At 43.3% G+C, this 21841-nt stretch overlaps 1 protein-coding gene across 2 annotated transcripts in view; it reads left to right on the forward strand.

Annotated features, from left to right (window-relative positions):
- The first annotated feature begins 332 nt into the window (after nt 1-332).
- SLC17A6 (solute carrier family 17 member 6) overlaps nt 333-21841 on the forward strand; it is a 31738-nt gene continuing 10229 nt past the window's right edge. The window contains exons 1-5 of one of the 2 annotated variants that reach the window (XM_075712523.1): nt 333-418; nt 634-636; nt 3391-3643; nt 5587-5705; nt 20819-20933. In XM_075712523.1, the coding sequence (XP_075568638.1) occupies nt 333-418; nt 634-636; nt 3391-3643; nt 5587-5705; nt 20819-20933 (576 nt within the window). The remainder of the gene's footprint in view (nt 419-633; nt 637-3390; nt 3644-5586; nt 5706-20818; nt 20934-21841) is intronic. The other variant, XM_075712524.1, reaches the window with a different exon arrangement.

A 21841-nucleotide genomic window follows, 5' to 3' on the forward strand; every position in this document is an offset into this window, starting at 1 on the left:
TCCGCCCGCCAGCGCCGCGCCCCGCGAGGCCGAGGAGGCCGCCTGAGCGCGGGCGGCGGCTCCGCGCTGCCGGGAGAGCCGGGGGCTCCCCGCCCGCCGCCGCAGCCGGGCGCGCTCCCTCGCCCGCTCCCCCCCCGGCCCCGCACGCCGCCGCTCCCCCGCTCCCACGCGCGGGCGCGCACGCCTCCTCGGGCTCTGCCTGCGCCCGCCGGTGCGCGGGCAGCCGCTTCGCCAGGGGCGAAAGTTGCGGGATGCAACCGACATGAACCCTCGCTGCCCGTAGCGGTGCCCGGTCCAGAGCAGCGCAGAAGCCAGCGTGCACCCCTGCGGGAATGGAGTCGGTAAAACAAAGGATTTTGACCCCCGGCAAGGAGGGATTGAAGAATTTTGCCGGGAAATCGCTTGGCCAGCTCTACAGGTAAGCCCGAGCTCTCGTACAGGAGCTCCGCTTCCCAGCAATGACTGGAAGCTTTTCCCAACCGCCAGCTGCTGAAGGGGGTCGGATGCTTTGGGGAGGCGAGCGGTGCAGGGGCTGGGGGCTGCCGAGATTCTGCTGGCATAATCTGGATCCTGGAAACTGGGGCTGGAGCTTCTCAATATGGCACCCTCGTAACTTCTCTGTCTGATTCGTAGACGGTGTCAGTAAATGTGTAGCGAAAGATTACCCCATCTTTCTCCCACAAAACCAGGATCCCATCTTGAAATCATAATCAGGAGAGAGCAGCTCCCTGTATTTTGTTCTGTGTTAATTTTGCAATGCAGTCACGGGATCTTTCCCCCGCCCTTACCGAATCATTTAATAATAATAATAATAATAATAATAATAATAATAATAATAATAATAATAATAATAATAATAATAATAATAATCTGTCCTGGTTTCGGTTAGTCTTGTCCCTTGTGTAATTCGTCGTCAGAGGGAGATGTATAAATAATTGATATCCGAACGATTTTTTTTTTCCCTGAAGCTGAAACATATAGAGGGATGTGTTTAATTATTTATCCGTCTGCCTTGAGAAGCATTCGCTTGTCTTATAAGTAATGCACAACTGCAATTGCTAAACTCAAAAGCATCACCCAACAGTGTGTTCCTGTGTGTACAGAACGTTTCTACCTTCTTCGAGCCTTGTACACACAGATAAACAAGCCCAAATCCTCGCGTACCTAAAAAGTGTACACACTAAAGTTGACACATCGTGCTCCCTCCAGTCTGGAGACTTTAGTGACCTCCAGGACGTTTGAGAGTAGTCTGTGAAATTCCAGTGTATTTTCGATTGTCCCCTCTGCTAGAAATTACCCTGAAGGTTTTTTAGGGATTTGGGGTTTTTTTTTGTTTGGTGGTTTTTTTTGTGGGATTTTTTTTTTTTCTTTTTCCCGAATTACAGATTAAAGGTAACTGCGGATTTATCTGCCTAGGGTAGGTCACGTAAAACTCTCTTCTCCATACCTATGCGGCAGTGCTGGGCACAGGCACAGGGCTGTTCCACAGCATGAGTCACAACTTCTGCTGCCATTTGCAGGAAAGGGGACACATCAGTGAAGTGATAAAGACAAAACTAAGATTTCTATTTTAGTAGGAAAGGTACAATTTTGAAAAGCCAAAAGCAAAACCAAAGCCATCAACAAGGCAGTGAATATCTTACAGGCTTTGGTCATATTGAAGTCGTTTTCAATGGTCAGAAAAGGAAATATCGATAATCGAGAATAACTGCTTAAAATATAATTCAGGAAATAAACCTCCCTCCCGCCCTAAAAGTCTCTACAATGTATAAATAAACCGGTGATGTCTACTGCTTTGTGTATAGTCACCCAGTCAATATGGGAGAAACGGGGTTTGTATTTTCCAGCAAAACTCCGTTTGAACTCCCTCCTTGATTAACAAATGCGCGATTTACTAATCTTTTTCAACGCACGGGACTGACCTATTTTCTTTCCGATCCTTGGAATTAAAATAGTTTTCCCGTCCCTTATACCTCAGTGTCTTCCCGACTAGGAGCCCATTCAGGGAGAAGACACTTCTCCGTCCTTCTTTGTTCACACGAACGAATTTTGAACATAAAACCACGGTGGTTTATTTTATTCACAACTTTCAGACATTTCTTAATGCTGCGGTCTTTAAGCGTGAAAATAATTCTCCCAGCAAAGAAAAAACCGGGAGGATTTCAACTGAGTAACTATCGGAGAAAATCCCTGTATTTTCTCCAAAGCACGGCGAACCTTTTGAGCCTTATTCTGCTAATTGCTACTGCCCCATTAGCCGGATGAGTTAACCTCAAAGCGGTGCTCCTCCGAGGAGAATTTCTGACGTGAGGAGCCGCTCCTAGAGCAGGGCTGAGGGCAGCGGCGGGGGAGTCCAGAGGCTCGGGAAATGCTCGCATATTCGCTCCTCCAGGCGATGGAGCTAGGCTGGAAGCGGTTCGTCTCTCTGTCTTAAATATCTCAGAAGATTGAGACGTTCAGCATGGGACACTTGTTCCATAAACCCGATCTTTCTTACTGCCCACACGGCATTTTTAAAGCTTTTCCACCACAGAAAATAGACTGAAATGTTCGAAGTCACCTTTCGCGGATGGCAGGGCGGGGTTTTTTTCGCTGTTTTTCTGTTGATTCGAAATAGCTGCAAATAACCATTGCCCTCCAGAGTCCCGCACATTGTTTTCTGGGAGATAGGATTCTCATGTAAAAAGGAGGGACTGGGGGCGATGAGATGGAGCTTAAAGCCCACCCGGGAAGGTTAAACCTGCTGGGCGATCACACGCTCACACCGTGCAGCTGGGCAGATGCGATCTTTTGGAAAGGCTTCTCTGGAGATGCCAGTTCTGTAAAGACGGTCAGGTTTTCTTCCGCTGCATGTGACAGCCATTTTGCAAATCTAAAATAAGTAGCAATATCGCGACCCCCCCCCCCCCCCCCCCCCGCTCCTTTCTGTTAATATTTCTTTTGTTCCCAGACCTGAAGCGAGATGCACACCAAGATCGTCCCCCTTGGGGTTTCTCATACAGCAAGGGGGGAATAAAACCTTGTCCCAAAGACCGTTTCGGTTTCCATACTATGCCTCTTGGGCTGCCCAACATGGCGCCTCTGCAGTGGTTACAGATGATGTCTTCTTAATGCGTCCTACATCTCCAAGCAGAAGTCTTTAATGATAGATGAGCAATCCTCGGCTCGAGCTCCTCCCTGGGCTCCTGCGGGGTGGCGGGGGGAGCTGGGCATGACTAATCGTGACTCCCACAGGTCACTGCTAAAGAACGCCTGAAGGTGAATGGAAAACAAGGGATAAATCCTCAAATCAATCCCTACCGAGCCAGAGGGGCGGGGGGAGCGGTGAACTTCAGCCTCCAGCTGCCCGAAGCGGCCGTGGGCTTGACTTTCCCTTCTTGTGTCGGGCAGAGTCCTAGAGAAGAGGCAGAAGCCCGGGGACACCATCGAGCTGACGGAGGATGGCAAGCCCGTGGAAATGCCCGAGAAGAAAGCCCCGCTGTGCGACTGTACCTGCTTCGGGCTGCCCCGGAGGTACATCATTGCCATCATGAGCGGACTGGGATTCTGCATTTCCTTCGGGATCCGATGTAACTTGGGAGTGGCCATCGTGGATATGGTCAATAACAGCACCATACACCGAGGAGGAAAAATTATTAAAGAGGTGGGAAGCCTTCCCTGGTAAATCCCGTGTCCTCCCAGTCCAGCTCCCAGGCCAAGCTCCGGAGCGCAGGCGGGGCGGGCTCTTCGCGGGGTCCCCCGCCGCAGCCCGCGGGGCTCCCGGGGCTCCCGGTCCGGCCCCCTCGCCCCGCCCGGCCCCGCCGCCGCGCCTCGGAGCGCGGAACCCCCGTTCCTGGAGGAGAAACGAGTTCTACCGATTATTCCTATTTCCCCTTCTCCGTTCCCGGCCCCAAACCATTTGGCGGTACGAATTTGCGGGCAGATTTCCTCCCCCGCTCCTTCTGCACACAAAACGCAGATATCTCGGAAAATAAATGCAGGGGATGGGGGAAGGAAGGCGTCGAGTAAGCGGCTGCCGCGCTGTAACGGAGCCGGGGAGGTTGTGCAGGAATGTTTGCAAACACCAGGGTGAAAGAATTTGCCTTGATAAAAGGCGTTAAATAATAAGAGCCGGTTTAAAGCGAGTTACAGCGCCGTGAGAAAGAGGTGAACGCTAAGTATACTAAGAGTGTCAGGTACAAACAGCCTTACTCCTTACCCTACAGCTTTACTCCTTGCCCAGGCAGGAGACAGGCGCCGGCAGCCCCGGGCGGGCAGGGCGGGCAGGGCAGGGCGGGCAGGGTGGGGTGGGCAGGGCGGGGTGGGCAGGGTGGGCAGGGCGGGGTGGGCAGGTCGGGCAGGGTGGGCAGGTCGGGCAGGGTGGGCAGTGCAAGACAGGACAGGGCAGGGTGGGCAGTGCAGTGCAGGACAGGACAGGGCAGGACAGGACAGGGCAGGGCAGGACAGGACAGGGCAGGGTGGGCAGTGCAGTGCAGGACAGGACAGGGCAGGGCAGTGCAGGGTGGGCAGAGCAGTGCAGGACAGGGCAGGGCAGGGCAGGGCAGGGCAGGGTGGGCAGGGCAGGGTGGGCAGTGCAGTGCAGGACAGGACAGCGCAGGGCAGGGCAGGGCAGGGCGGGCAGGGCAGGGCGGGCAGGGCAGGGTGGGCAGTGCAGTGCAGGACAGGACAGCGCAGGGCAGGGCAGGGCAGGGCGGGCAGGGCAGGGCGGGCAGGGCAGTGCAGGGTGGGCAGAGCAGTGCAGGACAGGACAGGGCAGGGCAGGGCAGGGTGGGCAGGGCAGGGTGGGCAGGGCAGTGCAGGACAGGGCAGGGCAGGGCAGGGCGGGCAGTGCAGGACAGGACAGGGCAGGGCAGGGCAGGGTGGGCAGGGCAGGGTGGGCAGAGCAGTGCAGGACAGGACAGGGCAGGGCAGGGCAGGGTGGGCAGGGCAGGGTGGGCAGTGCAGTGCAGGGCAGGGCAGGGCAGGCCGGGCAGGGCAGGGCAGGGCAGGGTGGGCAGGGCAGGGTGGGCAGGGCAGTGCAGGACAGGACAGGGCAGGGCAGGGCAGGGTGGGCAGGGCAGGACAGGACAGGGCAGGGCAGGGCAGGGCAGGGTGGGCAGGCAGAGCAGGGCAGCGGACGCCTCCGGCCCCGGCGGGCAGGGCTGGCTGTGGCAGCCCGGCGGAGCCGGCCCCGCGGCGGCAGCAGCCGGGCGCTCCCGCGGCCCCCGCGGCTCCCCGGGCCTGCGCTGCCCCGGGCCGGCCCCGCGGAGCCTGCGCCGGGCGAGCGGCGGGGGGCAGCCGGGGCTCTGGTGGGGCAGGGCGGCTCCTGCCCCTCTGGTGTCCCGCGGGGGCACGGTGGGCGCTGGCTCCGTGGCCGTGCCGGGGCTGTTCCGCCCGTGTTCGTGTGGCGGGCGGCTGGGGGGCTGCCCCCAGAGCGAGCCCTGCGAGGGGCCCGGTGCCCCGGCCGCCCACTGCCACCGCCGGCGCCGGACCCCCCGGCCTCGGCTGCCCGGCACGAAGCTACTGCGGGTGAATGCTTGGATCCGGCAGGATTACAGCCTCCCTCTTCTCTTTCTCTCCTTCTCTCCCGGTCCCTTGCGCTGGAAGAAAGCGAAGTTTAATTGGGATCCTGAAACGGTTGGCATGATCCACGGCTCTTTTTTCTGGGGATACATAATCACCCAGATCCCCGGCGGGTATATCTCGTCCCGGCTGGCAGCGAACAGGTAACCGCGGCCTGAACAGCCCCAGGGGGCTGCCGGGGTCCGAGCGGGAGGGGCCGGGGGGCGCGGGCGGCCGCAGGCGGAGCCCCCCGAGGCGGGGCCGGCGGGACCCCGCTCCCCGCCCGGGCCGCGGCAGAGGCGGTACGGAAGGCAGGAGCGCTTGCACGGCGCCTGGGGACGCGGGTGTGGTGATGCAGCGGCCACCCGGCTTCGAGCCGCCGCCTGCTTCTGCGGGGGATGCCTCGTGCTGCGCTCTTCTCCTTTAAAAGGTCATTTAAGGAGGTTGTGGCAATGGTATTCAAACACCCCGTATTCAGAGGCAAATGCAAAGAGTCGTTATTTCATCAAAGCTTGAGAGATTATTTTTTTTCCCCCCATGATTGAACGAAAGAAATTTATGATTTTTGTTTTAATGAAAAGGAAAACCATCAGCAGGAATTTTCCATTAACGCGCAAATGAATTTAGAATGGTCGAAAAACACGTTTCAATGAGACTTCCACAATGAAAAGAAAGTGCAGATGGTGCGGGGACTTAAGGACTCGTTTCTATGGTGTCTGGCAATTTTTCAAGCACCCAGGGTGCGATTCTACCTGTTAATTAGATCCACTGAGTATTCAAGACACATGAGGCTTTCACGTCCATGCTTAATGCCATAGGCTCATCGTTTGCAGAAGTAGCGAAGGTCCTAGTGCCACTCTTCAAAACGATAACGAACTGAGTGCAAATCATAGATGGATACTAAAATCAGCAATATATACCTTTAAGTCTTCTCAGGAGTGGGCAACATCAAAGGTGGGCCTGGACAGGCAGAGAGGCTTTGCCTGGTGAGCAAGCTTACCCCGTGTTTGTTTGAGAAAGGGGGGGACGAGAGAGGGGAGCCACGGCAAAAATGCTCTCTCCGAGGTAAATGCCTTTTAGTCAGAGAGCTACAGTAAAAATAATGAGTATTTACTAATGGAGAGATGCTCTGTAACTGAGATAACCCTAACATCCCTCCTTTTAAAGCAAGTACAACGAAATACAACATTTATTAAACTGGGGTATCCATCGCCTCTCTGTTTACAAGTGCCATCTTTCTGATAATGGTTCCAAAATGTAAAAGGCTATTTCAAATAACCATTAACAGCCAGTCAAAAGGGTTCTTTTCCTTTTCTTCCTCCTTCGAGCATTTTTGCATCTTTACACAGTCTGTAACTCCTCAGGATTAATTGGAGTTTTGCTTGAGTAAAGACTGCAGAATTTGACTCAGGGAATCAAAAAATCTGTCTTCATTCACCCGAGCAACATCAGTAAAGTCACTTGAAGCAATCCAGGTTTAAAGTGGTGCAACTACAAAGGTTTGTAAGACAATGGCAGGGACATTCCCAGGAAAACTCAGCAGTAGAAACACACAACCTGGCATATGTGAATCAAATTTTCCTCCTCTTCACAAACATCTACATTTACAACAGTAAATGAGGGCTAGTTCCAGTTATTAACCTGGGTGTATTTTAACTCAGCGATTTTCATAGATTAGTGGTTAGTTATTACTATTATGGAAGCCTCTGAGACAACTCCAACACAAGGCAAATGACTATGTAAATCACAAATTTAATTAAGGAACAAGCTACGACATACATGCCTGTAATTGCAAATAGTAAAATAGGGATAGTGGTTGTGATTTATAATTAGTTTGTAGATAAAAATGGCAGAGAATAGACTGCTGAGTGGTTAGATGTAGTGGTTGGAATAACAGGGTATTGAGGAGGTGAAAATACAGGTTAGTTCCTGAATGCCAAAAAGAGATGTTGACATCTACGTGTTCAACTTGAAATCAACAGGATGACTATAGGGTAAAGCAGCACCCAAAATAAGGTGCAAGCCTTGATGTCCATACCCTTTCCAAGAGACTGCATGAGAAAAAGTCAGACAAGTGAGTATGTGGGCCTAGAGGCCTACAGCACCAATAGAGTATGAGCTACTATAAAAGTCTCTGCTGATTTACAGGTCTTGTGCTACAGCCACAACTGGTCCCTTCACACTGTGGTGGATGACAGCCAAGTAACATTTTTTTTTATTTTATTTTTTTTAAACCTCACTGAATATCTTTGTGGCATCAATGGTTTCCTTTGCACTCAGAACAAGTCTGAATTTATACAGAAAAGTGAAGTTCAGTTGTGCTCTACATAAAAAATAATAGACTCTAGAATAGCATTAGCAGATTCAAGGTGATCTGTGAGAAATTCAGTCTTGAGCTCAAGTAAAAGGGAGATTTTCAAGAGATCCTTTCCCTGGAAGGGAAGGAGATAATGATTACATGGAAAAGATAGCATGAATGAAAAACTGACTCCAAGATGCTAAGAGGAAGGAAACTGGGAAGAAGGTTAAGGTGTGCTTTGCAAGCTTAATTTGTTATTGACAGGCAGTTGCTGAGTGTACGGCACTGAGTTTGCTTGACATTAAGGTTCAGTCTAGCAACCAATTATAGAGATTGGGTTGACATAATTTGAAAGTTTCTCTAAGGTATAACACATGGAAGAAATTACCCTCCTGTGGTATCAAGAAAATCTTTCTACACACAATGCACTAATTTCAAGCTGGGCTGAAGCCCTTTATTTTGATTCTGACCCTGTTTTAAAATGCTTACTGCCAATCAAGAATTAGCAACCCTGAGCTCTGAACTCTCTAATATATTTTCTTCAACTGAGTCTGTCAATGGGTAGCATTTTACTGAGATCCTTTGCTAATTGTAGAACTCAAGGCTGCTGCTGCATAGTTATTCTGTTTTGCCTTGACCCACTGCTCTTGTCATGCATAGCTCCCCATTACTTCTGACAGATCAGTTTTAGTGATTTAAAGATTTACGAGTCGTAAATGGAGTTTCTCAGGAATATGCACTTGATAGCTTGGGTCTCACTTTATCTCATATTGCATTGCTGAGAGTTTTCTGTTATAGAGTATTTTCAGTCCAACACTAAGAGAAATGCTTTATTTAAAAGAGGTGTATTTACACTGCTGTAGTACCAACAAGGTCAAACAAAACGGTGTTTGAAAATCCCAGAGAACATTCAGAACCAACACCTCTCCTGAGCACTTACTGTCAGGTGGTCAATAGAAGTTGGGCTCATACGTTACAAAGGTCAGTGCTCCTGAACACTATCTGTTGACTTTTGTAGGAATAGGGAACCTTCAGTACATTGCAAGACAACGTAATTTTTCAAAAGACACGGGTTGGGCCTGCGGTGCCCCCTCATTTGCAATCAGTGAAGCTTTAAACTTGCATCCCTTGAGTAGCGCTTGAAAACAGAAGGGGATTCCCTTTTGCTGCAAGGCTAGAGACCTCTTCCCCCAGAGGAGGATCAGCTTCTGGGGGATGCTGGTATGAAACCACTATGCAGCCAACCGCAGGAGACTGGAGGTACAAAGGAAGCACAACGTGGAGTGGAGTGCCATGGGTAGGGTTTATTAGAGCTATACCTTTTCTTAGGGTTAAGTTCTCAATGAACAATGAACAATTAACCTTGCCATTGATTAAGCGTGACGCGATGACAGCAGAGAGTATTGAGCAGGCTCTAGTAGTTCAGAGAAGGCATCTTGTCACATGGACATCCAGGTTTGCAACTCATCTAGGTTACTTCTATTTGAACATACGTACAGCTTTGCACTAAAAAAAGCGCCTTTCTCCCCAGACTGCAGTACACTGGGAGTAGAATTCATGGTCCCTGCTGAGATGTTTACGTAACTATCTTTGTCAAGAGAAAATTGGCTGTGATTCAGAGCTTTTGAGACTGCAGGGGCAAGAATAGACAAGCAGATTCCAGAGACAAATCTAAAATAATATAAATGTTTATTGCTTACAACCCTTCATGATTAGTAATAGCAAAACTTCCTCCCACAAAAGTGAATAAAAAGTGAAACTTTTTTTTTGGAGGGGGGGATTGTTTGGGACTCAATGCTATGTTTTTCACTAAATCACCGTGGATTTTGACTCATGTGAGCAGGGTTTTTTCAGGAGGAAGGAAATGAGTTGCTTTTGCATTGTTTAAAAGTATTTTCCCTGAAAAATACCATAAAACATGACAATTCAAGTGTGATGCTCTAATACCACGTATCCACACTACTTAATCGGCTGAGCTATTACTCATAATGGCAGTTAATGTCATTTAAAAGCAGGTAAAATCTCATTTGAATGCTTTTAAACTACAGGTTTTAATGTCAGCATTACAGAGGCTCCCACCAGAGGGGTTGTCATTATACTATTACAATGCGATGTGAACAGAAAGGGTATGAAATGCTGACAGTCCGCCAACCCCACCTAGTCTTAATTTCTACTTAGTCCATGAAAAGAAATTTGGCTAGGGCTAATCAGAATTCATCTCATCTTTACAAATTTTAAAAAACCATCATCATTCTCAGTGACTGAAATCGTATTAAAAGAAAGAAAAATATATTTGTGGTTTGGTGGTTCTTCAGCTTTATCATTCAAAATTGATTTAAATGGAATACATTTAAAAGGAATACATTTAAACATCAATGGCCAAGATGCTTAAATGTTTTGAAACAATGCAATGAATGCAATATTCTGATATGAAATTCAGAAATGTCATTTAATAAATTACATTCTTTTGTAGTATCTCAACAACTGTGTTAGCAAGAGACTTTGCTGTTCTGATGCTTTGAAAACAGCAAATTGGAAACTGGTGCAGTTTTTCTTGACTTTGAGCTCCTCCAGGAAGACTTGTGTTGTTTAACTAAGCGAGTGAGTTAACAAGCACCTCAGACCTCAGGTGTATTGTGTCTTTCCTAGAATATGCGTATCTCTGCCTGTCTAGGGACCCCAGGTTACTTGGGGTATTTGCCCGGGTCATCACGTGGTGTGATGAAACCCTTCTTTTGTGTTTTGCACCACCAAGTGAGTACCTGTAACCGGACTAGTGATATTTATCACACTGGGAGACTGATGATTGACTGGCTAATGTTTACGAACCTTTCAAAGATTTAGATACCATTATGATACTGCTGAATAGTCCTTAAACAAGATCTACTGTGGTCTTCACATTTCATCAGCCATTTTGGGAATATGTATAAATGCTGACAAACTTGTGGGTGCAAAAAGACCAGCCAATCAGATGCTATATTAAATACCATTTGGTAAACTGGGTTCTGCTCAATATAAAATTAATATCTGTTCAAGTGAAAATTAACATCTGGGAGTAGGGAACCAGCCTGGAAAGCAGTCACGATGAGTGGGATCTTAAGCCATGCTGGACTAGAAACGCATCATGAGCTTCCAACATGATGCTCTAATAAGGAAGTCAATGTAATCCTGGGGTATTTATTTTTCTGTATTTAGTGCAGTGAGTGTATTTAGGTCAACGACACTGACCTTGGATTGTTGCAGGTAATTTGGGTGCTTGCATATAATACGAGTGTCAAAAAATTAGAGATTTATTTAGAGATCTTTAATTACCTAAAAGGTGATAGTATATAATGTCATACAGTGAAAGAAATAGCAAGAACTATGTATTCAGTATATCAGTATATAACAAAGAACACTAGGAGGTAATCTGATTACAAAGTACGCACATAACTCCACTGGAAAAAATTGCTGGGTATAAATGTGTGCTTTAGTCCCATGAAAAGATATAACAAGAATCAATAAATGCCGGCCATATAAATGAAAAAAGCATAAATATTAACAATAATTACTAGCCACCACTGGTCCAACCAGAGAAATTGTATGCTAGATTCTTCTTCCTTGGGTGTTAAATTCTATATTGTAAGTTATATTATAGCTATTATAAACAAATGTTTTCAGTACAGGGATAATTAAGCAAAATATAAGGGATAATCGAGTGAAACATAAGGATTAATGCCATAGCAAATGTCAGGCTAGATGGCCTTAAAACTAAGCACTTGTTTTGCCTTTAATCTAAAAATCCAGTAATTTTACTTAAATTAATATTTCCTATTCCACATTCATGCTCTTGCAAAGCTGCAGCTGTCTGTGAACAAACTACCTCCTGTGCTGTTACACATATATGGAAAGGTGTGAAACTGTACTGCTTTTTACCACCTCATCTCAGGATAATTTAAATATTGTTATATTTTAATGTCTGATACACTCTTTAAAAATTCTTTAAAAAACATGCTGGAAATCTGTAATAAACCTCTTGCCCTATCAAAAGCATTACCAGAATGCTGTGGCAGTATTTCCTCACTGATTTCCTAAGTGAACGGTTTAAGCACTTACTGTAAATCAGGAAAGATTCTCTGAAATTATTGGGTCATTGTTAGATTACACAGGATAGGGAATTAATTCCCAAGTTTGCAGTTGTATATTTAAAATAGAAATGCAGGGTTTGACTGTACATGCCAAGTACTGTTTCAAAAATAGATCTGCAATAATCACAGACTTTTTTTGGTAAACCAAAGCTGAGTGACCATTTTAGCTCATTTGTGTATACTCAAACATTAGAACTCTCTTACACAAAGAAATACAACTGGCAGAATAGGATGACAATTTTTTAAAAATTAACGTCACCTTATAATTCTATGATAATGACATCTATTTCTCATTACCTGTTAAACAGCAAGTCCTGGCACTATTCATATAAAGAACAGTCACTACATAACTATACTAAATTTCTCTACAATGCAATTATCTCTCATCTATGTTGAAGTCTTCATCATTGTCGCCATTCTAACCTGAATGAAAATATATAAATCAACCTTTCACTTCAAATTTGTCTGTTTTTTTAAAATGCCATTCATCTTGTTATTAAGGGCTAAATCCTTCTTCCCAGATAATCCGATAGGATTATTTGCATGAATAAACTGAATGATATTTCAGACAACTGTATGTCAGTGCACCTCATCTCAGAGTCCCAAAGATTTTCATTGAAACTGTGTCATGAGTGTGTCAGTGAAATCAGAATATTTCTCTCTAACTCAGCCTTAATGACAACAAGCATAGAAAACGTAAGGTAAAGTATTGGTTTAGAAATGCAAGTCAAAAGATTTCCTAGAACTTTAAATTTTTACATTTTCCTGGTTTAAAGAGAGAAATTACTCACTCTCCATTAGCAGGTGGACACATTGTGTGTTTTTCTGATTTGCAAACAATGTATAATTCACAGCATGACCAGGGGATTTGTGGATGGTTAGACAAGAGCCAACTTCCCAACTTCTGAAGACATGAACTGACCTTGCACTGTAAGAGAGAACCCCCAAAGTTGTACTTGCCAACGCCACCTTTCAAATTCAGTTCAAAATCCTGCAGATTAAACTGGGCTCTGATCTCAGGCACTGGTGTTGGGTTCGTCTGCTTCCAGGCAAAGAAGCCAATATTGCACAAAAAAACCAAGACGATTTTGTCTCCCTACTGCATTGCAAGGTCTTTTAGGCACCAGTCACTGCAAGAAGGGGACTGGGGAAACATCTACGGGTGGCTGGTACTGCTGCTCCCTCTGCCATATGGCTCAGGGTCCTTCCATTTTTCTGTCATGAATGATGAAGCTGTTTTCACAATTTAATGATGCAACAAGGGATTTGGATGGGGGTTTTGGTTGATAAAAGGGGGCCTCAGATGTGTGACAAAAATTAATAATGTATCCAAGCCCTTATTATACCAGATTAGATGGCGGGAGGTCGGCTTTTACATATTAATGCTTCATGAAGGGCTTATAATAGGATTTAGTATGAAGGGCACACAGACACATCCCCCTCCTCCCTTGTACACATATGAATGAAAATAACCTGGTTTATCACATTCTAAAAAAGTCAAATAAAGCTGCTATACTATGGCTCCTGGCCACAGACTGTTATTAAAGAGGATCGGTTTCAAGCGATTCTCTCATGAAGCACGGTCAACCTAAGACTGGCACTTGGGAATAAGTGTTCCTCTCTAATGTCAAAGGTAGCTTATTCTATCTGTTTTGCTGGGCAGCTGAGTTCATCAGCCACTCTAATATTCATGGCATAATCCCAGCTTTGCTAGCCCTATGCCATCTTATGCAAATTAAAGGCCCGATTCAGAAAAAACCCCATTACATTCTGTCTATCATTTATGAAGCCATAAACTGTCAGGGTGGACATTTCACAGGAATATGTCTACAGTAGTGGGGTCAACAGAGTCATCAGGAAATCAGCCTCTAGTAGACAAAAGTCAGAATGATGATATATGTCACAGAATAGCTAAACAGCACCTCCCCATACCGGGTTCATTTTCACTTAGTCCATTGCAAACACATGAACATAAATGTGAGTTGTCTCAAGAAGGGTAATCAGCATGATTACAGACTGAAAAGACAACTAGAGTAAAAGAAATATTATCAGGAGTATTTAGGTTACAAAGGAGATGAACAAGTGACATGACAGGTACATACTTAATAAACGTCAGTAACGTAAACATCAGTAATGTAAATATTCCAAATGAGTGGCTACTCACAGCTTGCAGTCAAGGAGGTAACCACTGATGTACAGGGGAACAGCTGAAAAAATGCAAAAACTTACCAATTACATTACTGAGGAAAAACAATCTTTTCAGAAGTCAGTAAGACCACTGTTTATATTTACATAAATTGGAAGCAAGTAAACCATCATTAATGGTGTTAAATTTTTAGCTTCCAGGCAACCCTCAAGCAAGAACATTATAGGCTAAAATATTCTTTTCTCTGTTAATGAGAAGCACCCGTATAACTCTCAGTTGACAAATGTGGACTTTTGGAACTATTTGGATATTAAACGGCAGTGATCCTCAAGATACTAAATGCAGAGAACTACATTTTCTCTTGACAAGTTATTTCAGGACTAAATATACAGATTTCAGAATTTGGTCCTTCTTGTTCAGATCTAACTAACAAAAGTAGGGTTATGTCTGAAATTTGGACTTATTTTTGCATTCCATCCTCCATTGATCCAAATCCTTTGAAACTGGTATCTGCAGAAAATTTGCTACACGGTTTACATAAAATTACACTAGATGCTTTCAGACCAAGCTGATAAAGATACTTATTATTTATTGCGATTATATCATCCAGATATGTCAATACTGTCAAGTAACTCTGCTCCCAGTTCTCTCCCAGGTCCTGAGTCTCCATGAATCCCTACTGCATGTATGGTACCTCATAACCAGGGTCCCTTTCAGAGGGGAAAAGACTAATCCTCTCTGAAACAAAACCCACGTATGCTTCTGACATAGTTAATTCCAGGCACTCTATCCAACAGGAATCCTTAATCAGCTCTACCTGCTTTGATACTTCACCCCAATATAATATGTACAGCAGATTTCACGCAATAAAATACTGTTTATTGTTGGGTGCATAAAAACATGAATGTCACAGGCACTTTACTCTGAAGGAATCTGCATTTGCGCTGAGCATCCAGATACAATCAGCTGTAACATGTGGCCCCTATGTCAGAAAACACTCCACAAAGCAGTAGAGATGTAGCTTTTGAGTCCAACACATAGGCGTTATCCTCCCAACCAGCTCCAAAAAACATTTTAAAGTTAAAAACACAGATGATTTCTTTGATAAGTGTATTATATATCTCTAAATCAACAGAGATGGTTGAATCACAGCCTAAGCCCTGGAACTTGGTATGGTAATTTGAATGAGATGATCTTGGTTTGAAACACAATCTAGCAGGCTACATATTTAAAGAGCAAACCATCCCAAAGCTAATGAGCTAGAAGGAATGAGTCAGAGTTTTATCTAGACATATATGGATATAATCAGTTGTAAAATGAAACCGCAGGTTTGAGAGGTTCCCCAGCTGAATTCAAACAGCAGAGAGAGAGGGTTGTTAATGTGATCAAATTCATGAAGAATAAAGAAGATGAGGTGAAGAGGGCCTGGCTTGCTTAGCGATGCAAAAGAAAGAAGATAGGATTGCTATTGGGGTAAACTGCAGAGATTAAAACCACTAAAATAAAACAGCATGGGTACAAGATATCTACTGAATGTAAGAAGTAACAAGCTGGAAAGGCCTCCAGAATAAGTAGGGCAAATGCTAATTACTTCTGAGATGGAACCTGATCTGCTTATGAAAGGATGATGCAATGCACTTGCTGGTAAAAGCAAAGATCAGAATTTAATGACCCAGGAGTCTTTTACATTCAGTTTCAATTGCAATGATGCTGTCATCCAACAGTGCCCAAGTTCTTAAAAAAATACACATGGACATATCAAAAATAGGTCTGTGAACAGGCAATGGAAGGCACAGCCTGAAAACTGTTTAGGGTCTTGGTTTGACTTGTATGGCATTAGTGGGGCTTGCAGAAGGCAGAAGGCTAAAAGGACTTTGTGTTACTGATACACATTGACTTAGGCTCTGCATGTCATTTCACTCTGGGCTTGATCCAGTCCTTGTATAGGCCATTTTGCTAAAAGACTTGTGAATATTTTGGGATTTATTTATCTTCAAAGCTGGCAGATCAAACCGCAGCAAATTCAGGTCATCAAAAGGTTCATGTTCTGTATCGAAGTCTTAGAAGGCTCTCATCACACCTGATACGGGCAGAAGACCGTAGCTTTATGGAGTCATTGTAGCAATTTTCACTTTCAGTCATTGGGGTAAAAGAATGATTCCAACCAGGACCCCTTACTTTCAGATATCATGTGTGTAACCCAATACGTCACCCATCTGGCATTCAGCATTTGGCATGCATCTGTGCTCCCACTCTTTTCAGCTCAGTTTTTGATCTGGCACCACTTACAACTGAGTAACAATACCTATAACGCCCTTCCATGCAGAATGCTCATGTAATACAAATTGCCTGGAAAAGGTAGATGAGAAGAGTAGGGCTGCACAGATGCAGAGATTAGAAATCCAGAGATGCAAATAAATACATTTCTTTCTCTTTAGTTTGATCCCAAAGAGAAAAATGAGCCAACTGGCTTGAAACCCAAAAAGAATAATCCCCCCTGTAACCTCATTCCATTCTAAGCATTTTTCCTGAATTGTCAGAGTCATTTCCTTCCTCTGCTCCCATCCCAAATGTCTCTTAGTCAAATATGATTTTGCTATTATTACTACTTGTATTACAGCAGGACTAAGTCACAGCTCATGACCTTCATATAATGCCAATGTCAGTAAAACACTGAGGAGCAATGTTAGATTCTGCCTTTTGGGACTGAGTCTACTGAGTCTAGAAATAGAAATAGATAAGCAAAGCATAATTCTTTGTTTCAGGGCTTATTTTGGTCATTTATAAGGACCAGGATTTACCTTGCATCCCCCTCCTTGACATACTACTACCGTACTTATTAATTTGTCTTCTTCTGTATATGGTTATTTTCTTCTACATATAGTAACCCAGTTGCTGATTTTGGATGAGAAAGGAGTTTTCCCCTAAGTCTAGGGACTGCTGAATGCATGTCAGGGGATTTTAATTCCCTCCTAATGCCAGGGCTGAGAATGATGGCAATGTCTGGCAATGGTGGCAATGATGGCAATGATGGCCTCTCTTGTTATGTCTCTGTGGCATATTGTAGTTTTGCCAGAGTTTACCTTCAATCTGCTAAAGGTCTTAATTTCTGCCATGGCATTAAAATATGTTTTGTGGGGTTTGGAGTGTGCCCAGCATGAAATGGATGTTCAGGGATACCTCTGAATGAAAATTCCACAGCACAGCTACGTGGAATTCCTAGGCTGGGCTCAACCCAAAATGCACCATGCAGCAAGACTTGGCTGACTGTAAGAGACGTGAACTCTGGTGGTGTTTGTGCTTGAGGTACAAAGCCTTCTCCACAAGCCCATGCCGCTATAGAAGGCATGACCAAAGAAATGCACAACAGGGCATGGCAGCTTTAAGACTGTGTATCTGGTAAGGGCCACACCTGTCTGTTCAAGATGATATTGGAACATCAAGAGGACAGATACATGTATAAAAAATGCAGTGGGATATGGGATAGGAATGAACACTCCTAAACAGGCTGAAAGTCTTATTTTTAAACAGGGAACCATGTCTGTCTGAGAAAGAACATAATCCCTCTTCAATTGCAATAAATACAACTATGGAACCCCACATACTGTCAATTTGCTATGGAAACCTAAGGATCTTAAAGAAAAACGTGTTTTCTAACCCATGTTTGGAATTGACATTGCAGCAAAATTGAGCAAATGAGAATTGTCTGAGAAGCAGGAATGAAACTAAAGAGCATAACAGATCATAAAATCACTAGCTTAATAAACACAAGGTAAGCACAAAAAAAAAAAAATGCAATTTTGAGGCTTGATGTGTGGGTCAGTAAAATGCCTTAGAAATGCCTTAGGAACAATCAGAATATTCCATTTCCCAATTAAATATATTAGCATGTGAGCAGCATTCAAATATATTTAGATTTATTGTCGCTGAGAATCATTCTTATTTGATCTAAATCATAATAAATGTAGTTAGCTTTTATAAATGAGATATTTAAAACAATAAAAAAGTAAGTTAGTACAAAAACCAGAACTATATCACAATACTCTGCTAGGAAGAAGAATTTAGTATTTATGGAGGTGAAATAAATGTAACAAGATGAAAGAGCACAAAGGACGAATACTGATTATATTTATAGATGTGTGCTGAGAGATGCAAAGCAAATGCAGGAAGATGTATTTGCTCTTGACTAAGAGTTATAGAGGAAACGAGTCACTAAAATAGGCATGCACTAAATTCATGGTATTGCTTTTAATATGCATTCAAGAAAAAGGATAAAAAAGCCATTCCTGACGAGAAGCGTAATTTAACTCTAATTTGTTCTACACTGAAATCCATAGATTTTGGGGGGAAAAAACTGATCTGTTTTTGAGAAGGCTGTTCTGATAAAGCATAGTTCTGAGAGAGAATTGACTTACAAGTGACATTGTGGAATTATTTCATTATCTGCTCCTTGATGTAACTAAATATTCGCTGGTGCTTGTGTGCCTAAATTGAGGCAAGATTTTCATTTGGAAGATGCATGTCTCTGACCATTCCTTAAATTACATTTCTTTCCCTTCTAGAAGGAACAGACTCAAGGAAACAGCTTCTCTTTAGTGAATGTGAGAACAAAGGCAATTCTGGGAAAGACAGCTTTCAGTTGTGGCAAACAGAAGCTGATTTCAGATACAGAATTGAAAACCTGGAGTAAATTTCCTCAAAGAAACAGCTACATACGTTAATAATTTTGTGAATCTCACCTTTAGAAAGAGATGGAATTTTTAAATATTGTATCTTAGCATGATTTTAAGAGGAGATTTAGAAAGAGATGCACTGATTCACACTAGCTAAGAAACTGCTCCAGCAAGTCTATCCACAGTCACAAATTTAAAACTGTATTGCTGCATTAAGCTAAATATCTATTCAGAAAAGAAACAGGAAAGGCTACAAACCAAATAGTCCTTTCTTCCTGCTACAAGCAAATAAGGATTTTCTTGACGAACCTTTCGAACAGTTACAGTCTATTAGTCTTCAAAAATTGCTAACAGGAACACCTAACTTTTAAAAAGAATTTGTAAAAATCACAAGCAAAGCTCCTATGAGTCCCAAATTCTTCCCATTAATAAATAAAGAAAAAAAGCAAATGAAAACCAAGACACCATTGTGGTTGATGTGAACATATGTGGGGTATTAATATGTAAGGAAATGAACTGCACGTAATTTTGCAGGAGAAACTTACACATAAAGAAATTAAGAGTTAAGACAGAATTCAGGCCAAAATAATTCACACAGTGCAACACAAACACATGCGCTGGTCAGTCCCAGTAAATGTGTTGAACATGCTGCCAAAAAAAGCCAGAAATGTGCTGCGCAGCCGGCTAGATTTTGTTTAACACGAGATGGGGATCACAGGGAACACAATGAGGAGATCAGATTTAGAGCTATTTAACAAAGCTTCCTTACTGTGCCAAGAAGCTTTTTTTCTGCTGCCCTTTAATATTTGTCAAATAGAAGTGGAGTATACTCAGTTTGCTATTTAAAGATTTGTATCAGGCTGTAATTCTAAATAGAGAATGTGAAACATAGATGTCTTTGGGAAGAATTTTCATCTTGAAACTTATCACTGCTTCCTGCTTCTTTAGCCCAAGGTCTGTTTCTCGCTAACTTATGGCACTGTACCAATTTCTGAAGAACACATCTAAGGTTAACGGTTTCTGTCAAATCAGTTCCACATCAGATACCGTGATGTCATATGTTAAGACATCTCCAGGATTTATCTTAGCATTACATAGTTTTGTATAAATAAAGCAGCCAGTCATTGCTACTGGCTTCATCCCTTTGCATAGTTCCACTGAAAGGAAAATGGGGGGAAAAAAGGATTATTTCCACAATAAAGGAATGAATGAACATGAAAAAATAATACAATAATGCTGGAGAAAAGGCTTGCCCCTGCAAGGGACAGATATTAATCAAATGAAATTAAAATTTAGTCAAAGCAGTGGAATTTTGAAAATGAAATATCACTTCACACATTTATTTAGACCTTGTTATATGCCTTATTTGAAGCAATTCCTAGGATGCTGTTGGAGTCAACATCAGCAATATTCAATGAGTAGCCTCTGAAAAATCAGCAGAAAGAATGGTCTGTTTTCTATGATATGTGTTTCCAGACTGATTAACTCTTGCATCCAAGAAAATCCCAGCTCTGTTTGAAATTCTTCCTGCTGCTTTGACATTTATAAACGTGGATTCTCTTCTGCTTTATACGTGGTGAATGCCTGGTGCGATTGTCTTACAATTAAAGCACTAAAGAGAATATCTCTTTTACTTGGCCACCTGTTTTAGCAAACCCTTTGGAGACCTAATTTCTAATTTCTCTCGAGGGTGGTGAATTCAGTCAGATTTGTTGAAATAGATGTGAGAAATAAAGGAAAGAGTGAGGATTTATAGGGAGAGTAAGATCTATACCCGTGATTGCATAAGATGTATTTCCTTAGGAAATTATGCTAAATAGATCTATACATCCATGTTCGGTCTGGGTCTTATCAGACAGGTCATTACACTAGATGGAAGTAGACACTAATCCAGTCCAGCAGTTAGTATATTCCCTACATAAAGAACATATGTTTAAATACATCTAATTGATATGTGAGCATATGTGGAATAAACCAATTGGAACAACACTGAAGTTACTTCCTTTCCTTTTTTTTTTTTCCACCTTTGCAGAGTATTTGGTGCTGCTATACTGCTGACATCCTCCCTCAACATGTTAATACCGTCTGCAGCCAGGGTGCACTATGGGTGTGTCATCTTTGTTAGGATCTTGCAGGGCCTTGTAGAGGTATGGAAAAAATATAAAATAACCTGTAAATGTGATAGATGCTTGTTAGCTTTTAATTAGCAATTGCAAGTTTTCAGGGGAAAATAAAAATTGTTTTCAGTTTATGACTGATTTTTGGTGTAATGGATTTCAATGTATGGATTGCAGCCATTTGATTTTCCTTCATCTATAAAATTACATAGCAAAGTTTTCCCTTGCTGAGAAATCAGTGAGATACGTATTTAACGCTGAAGTTTCACAGAGATCCTGTACTGCACAGGGCTTATACTGGTGCTATTCTCAAGAGTTATTTGCTGTCCAGCCTCACAGATTAAATCTACAATAAAGAATTAAGCTTCTGTCACAGGCCCTGACCATGCTCTTGTTGGTATAAGTGAGAGTTTTACTGTGATTTAAGAGAGAAAAAAATTGAGCCTGCCTCCTGAATTTATTTGTGTGTTTGTTTGTTTGTTTACTGAAAGACAGATTTTTAAGGCTGTGATTGCTGGTTCTTTGTTCCTCAGGGCTACATACTTCTGTTGCATGAGCTGATTTTAACTCATGCACTTTATTGTATAAAAAGACTCCAAAAGAGGGTGCAGAATGTGCCTGAAAGTTAGGTAACAGTCAACCAAGTTCTTAAAGTATACATGTATAAATATGGATCCATTCGGGAAAAGTGATCTGCATGTACAGAGGTGTGCTTGACTGCAAAGGGGAGAGGAACAGAAGCAAGTGGGTAATTACAAAATAAAATAGCTATTTTAGACCCACTCATTTCTATGATACTGTGCAAAGGAATTGTGAATGCAAAACATCTCTGACAGGACCGTTTGAAGAAGGTTTACAATAAATCATGACAAGATTACATTTTCATTTTTTTTTTTTAAATTAACAAAAGACTGAAATTAACATGAAATTGGTTATAG

Source organism: Pelecanus crispus, chromosome 6, assembly GCF_030463565.1.
Source record: "Pelecanus crispus isolate bPelCri1 chromosome 6, bPelCri1.pri, whole genome shotgun sequence".
In the NCBI taxonomy this organism is placed as follows: domain Eukaryota; kingdom Metazoa; phylum Chordata; class Aves; order Pelecaniformes; family Pelecanidae; genus Pelecanus; species Pelecanus crispus.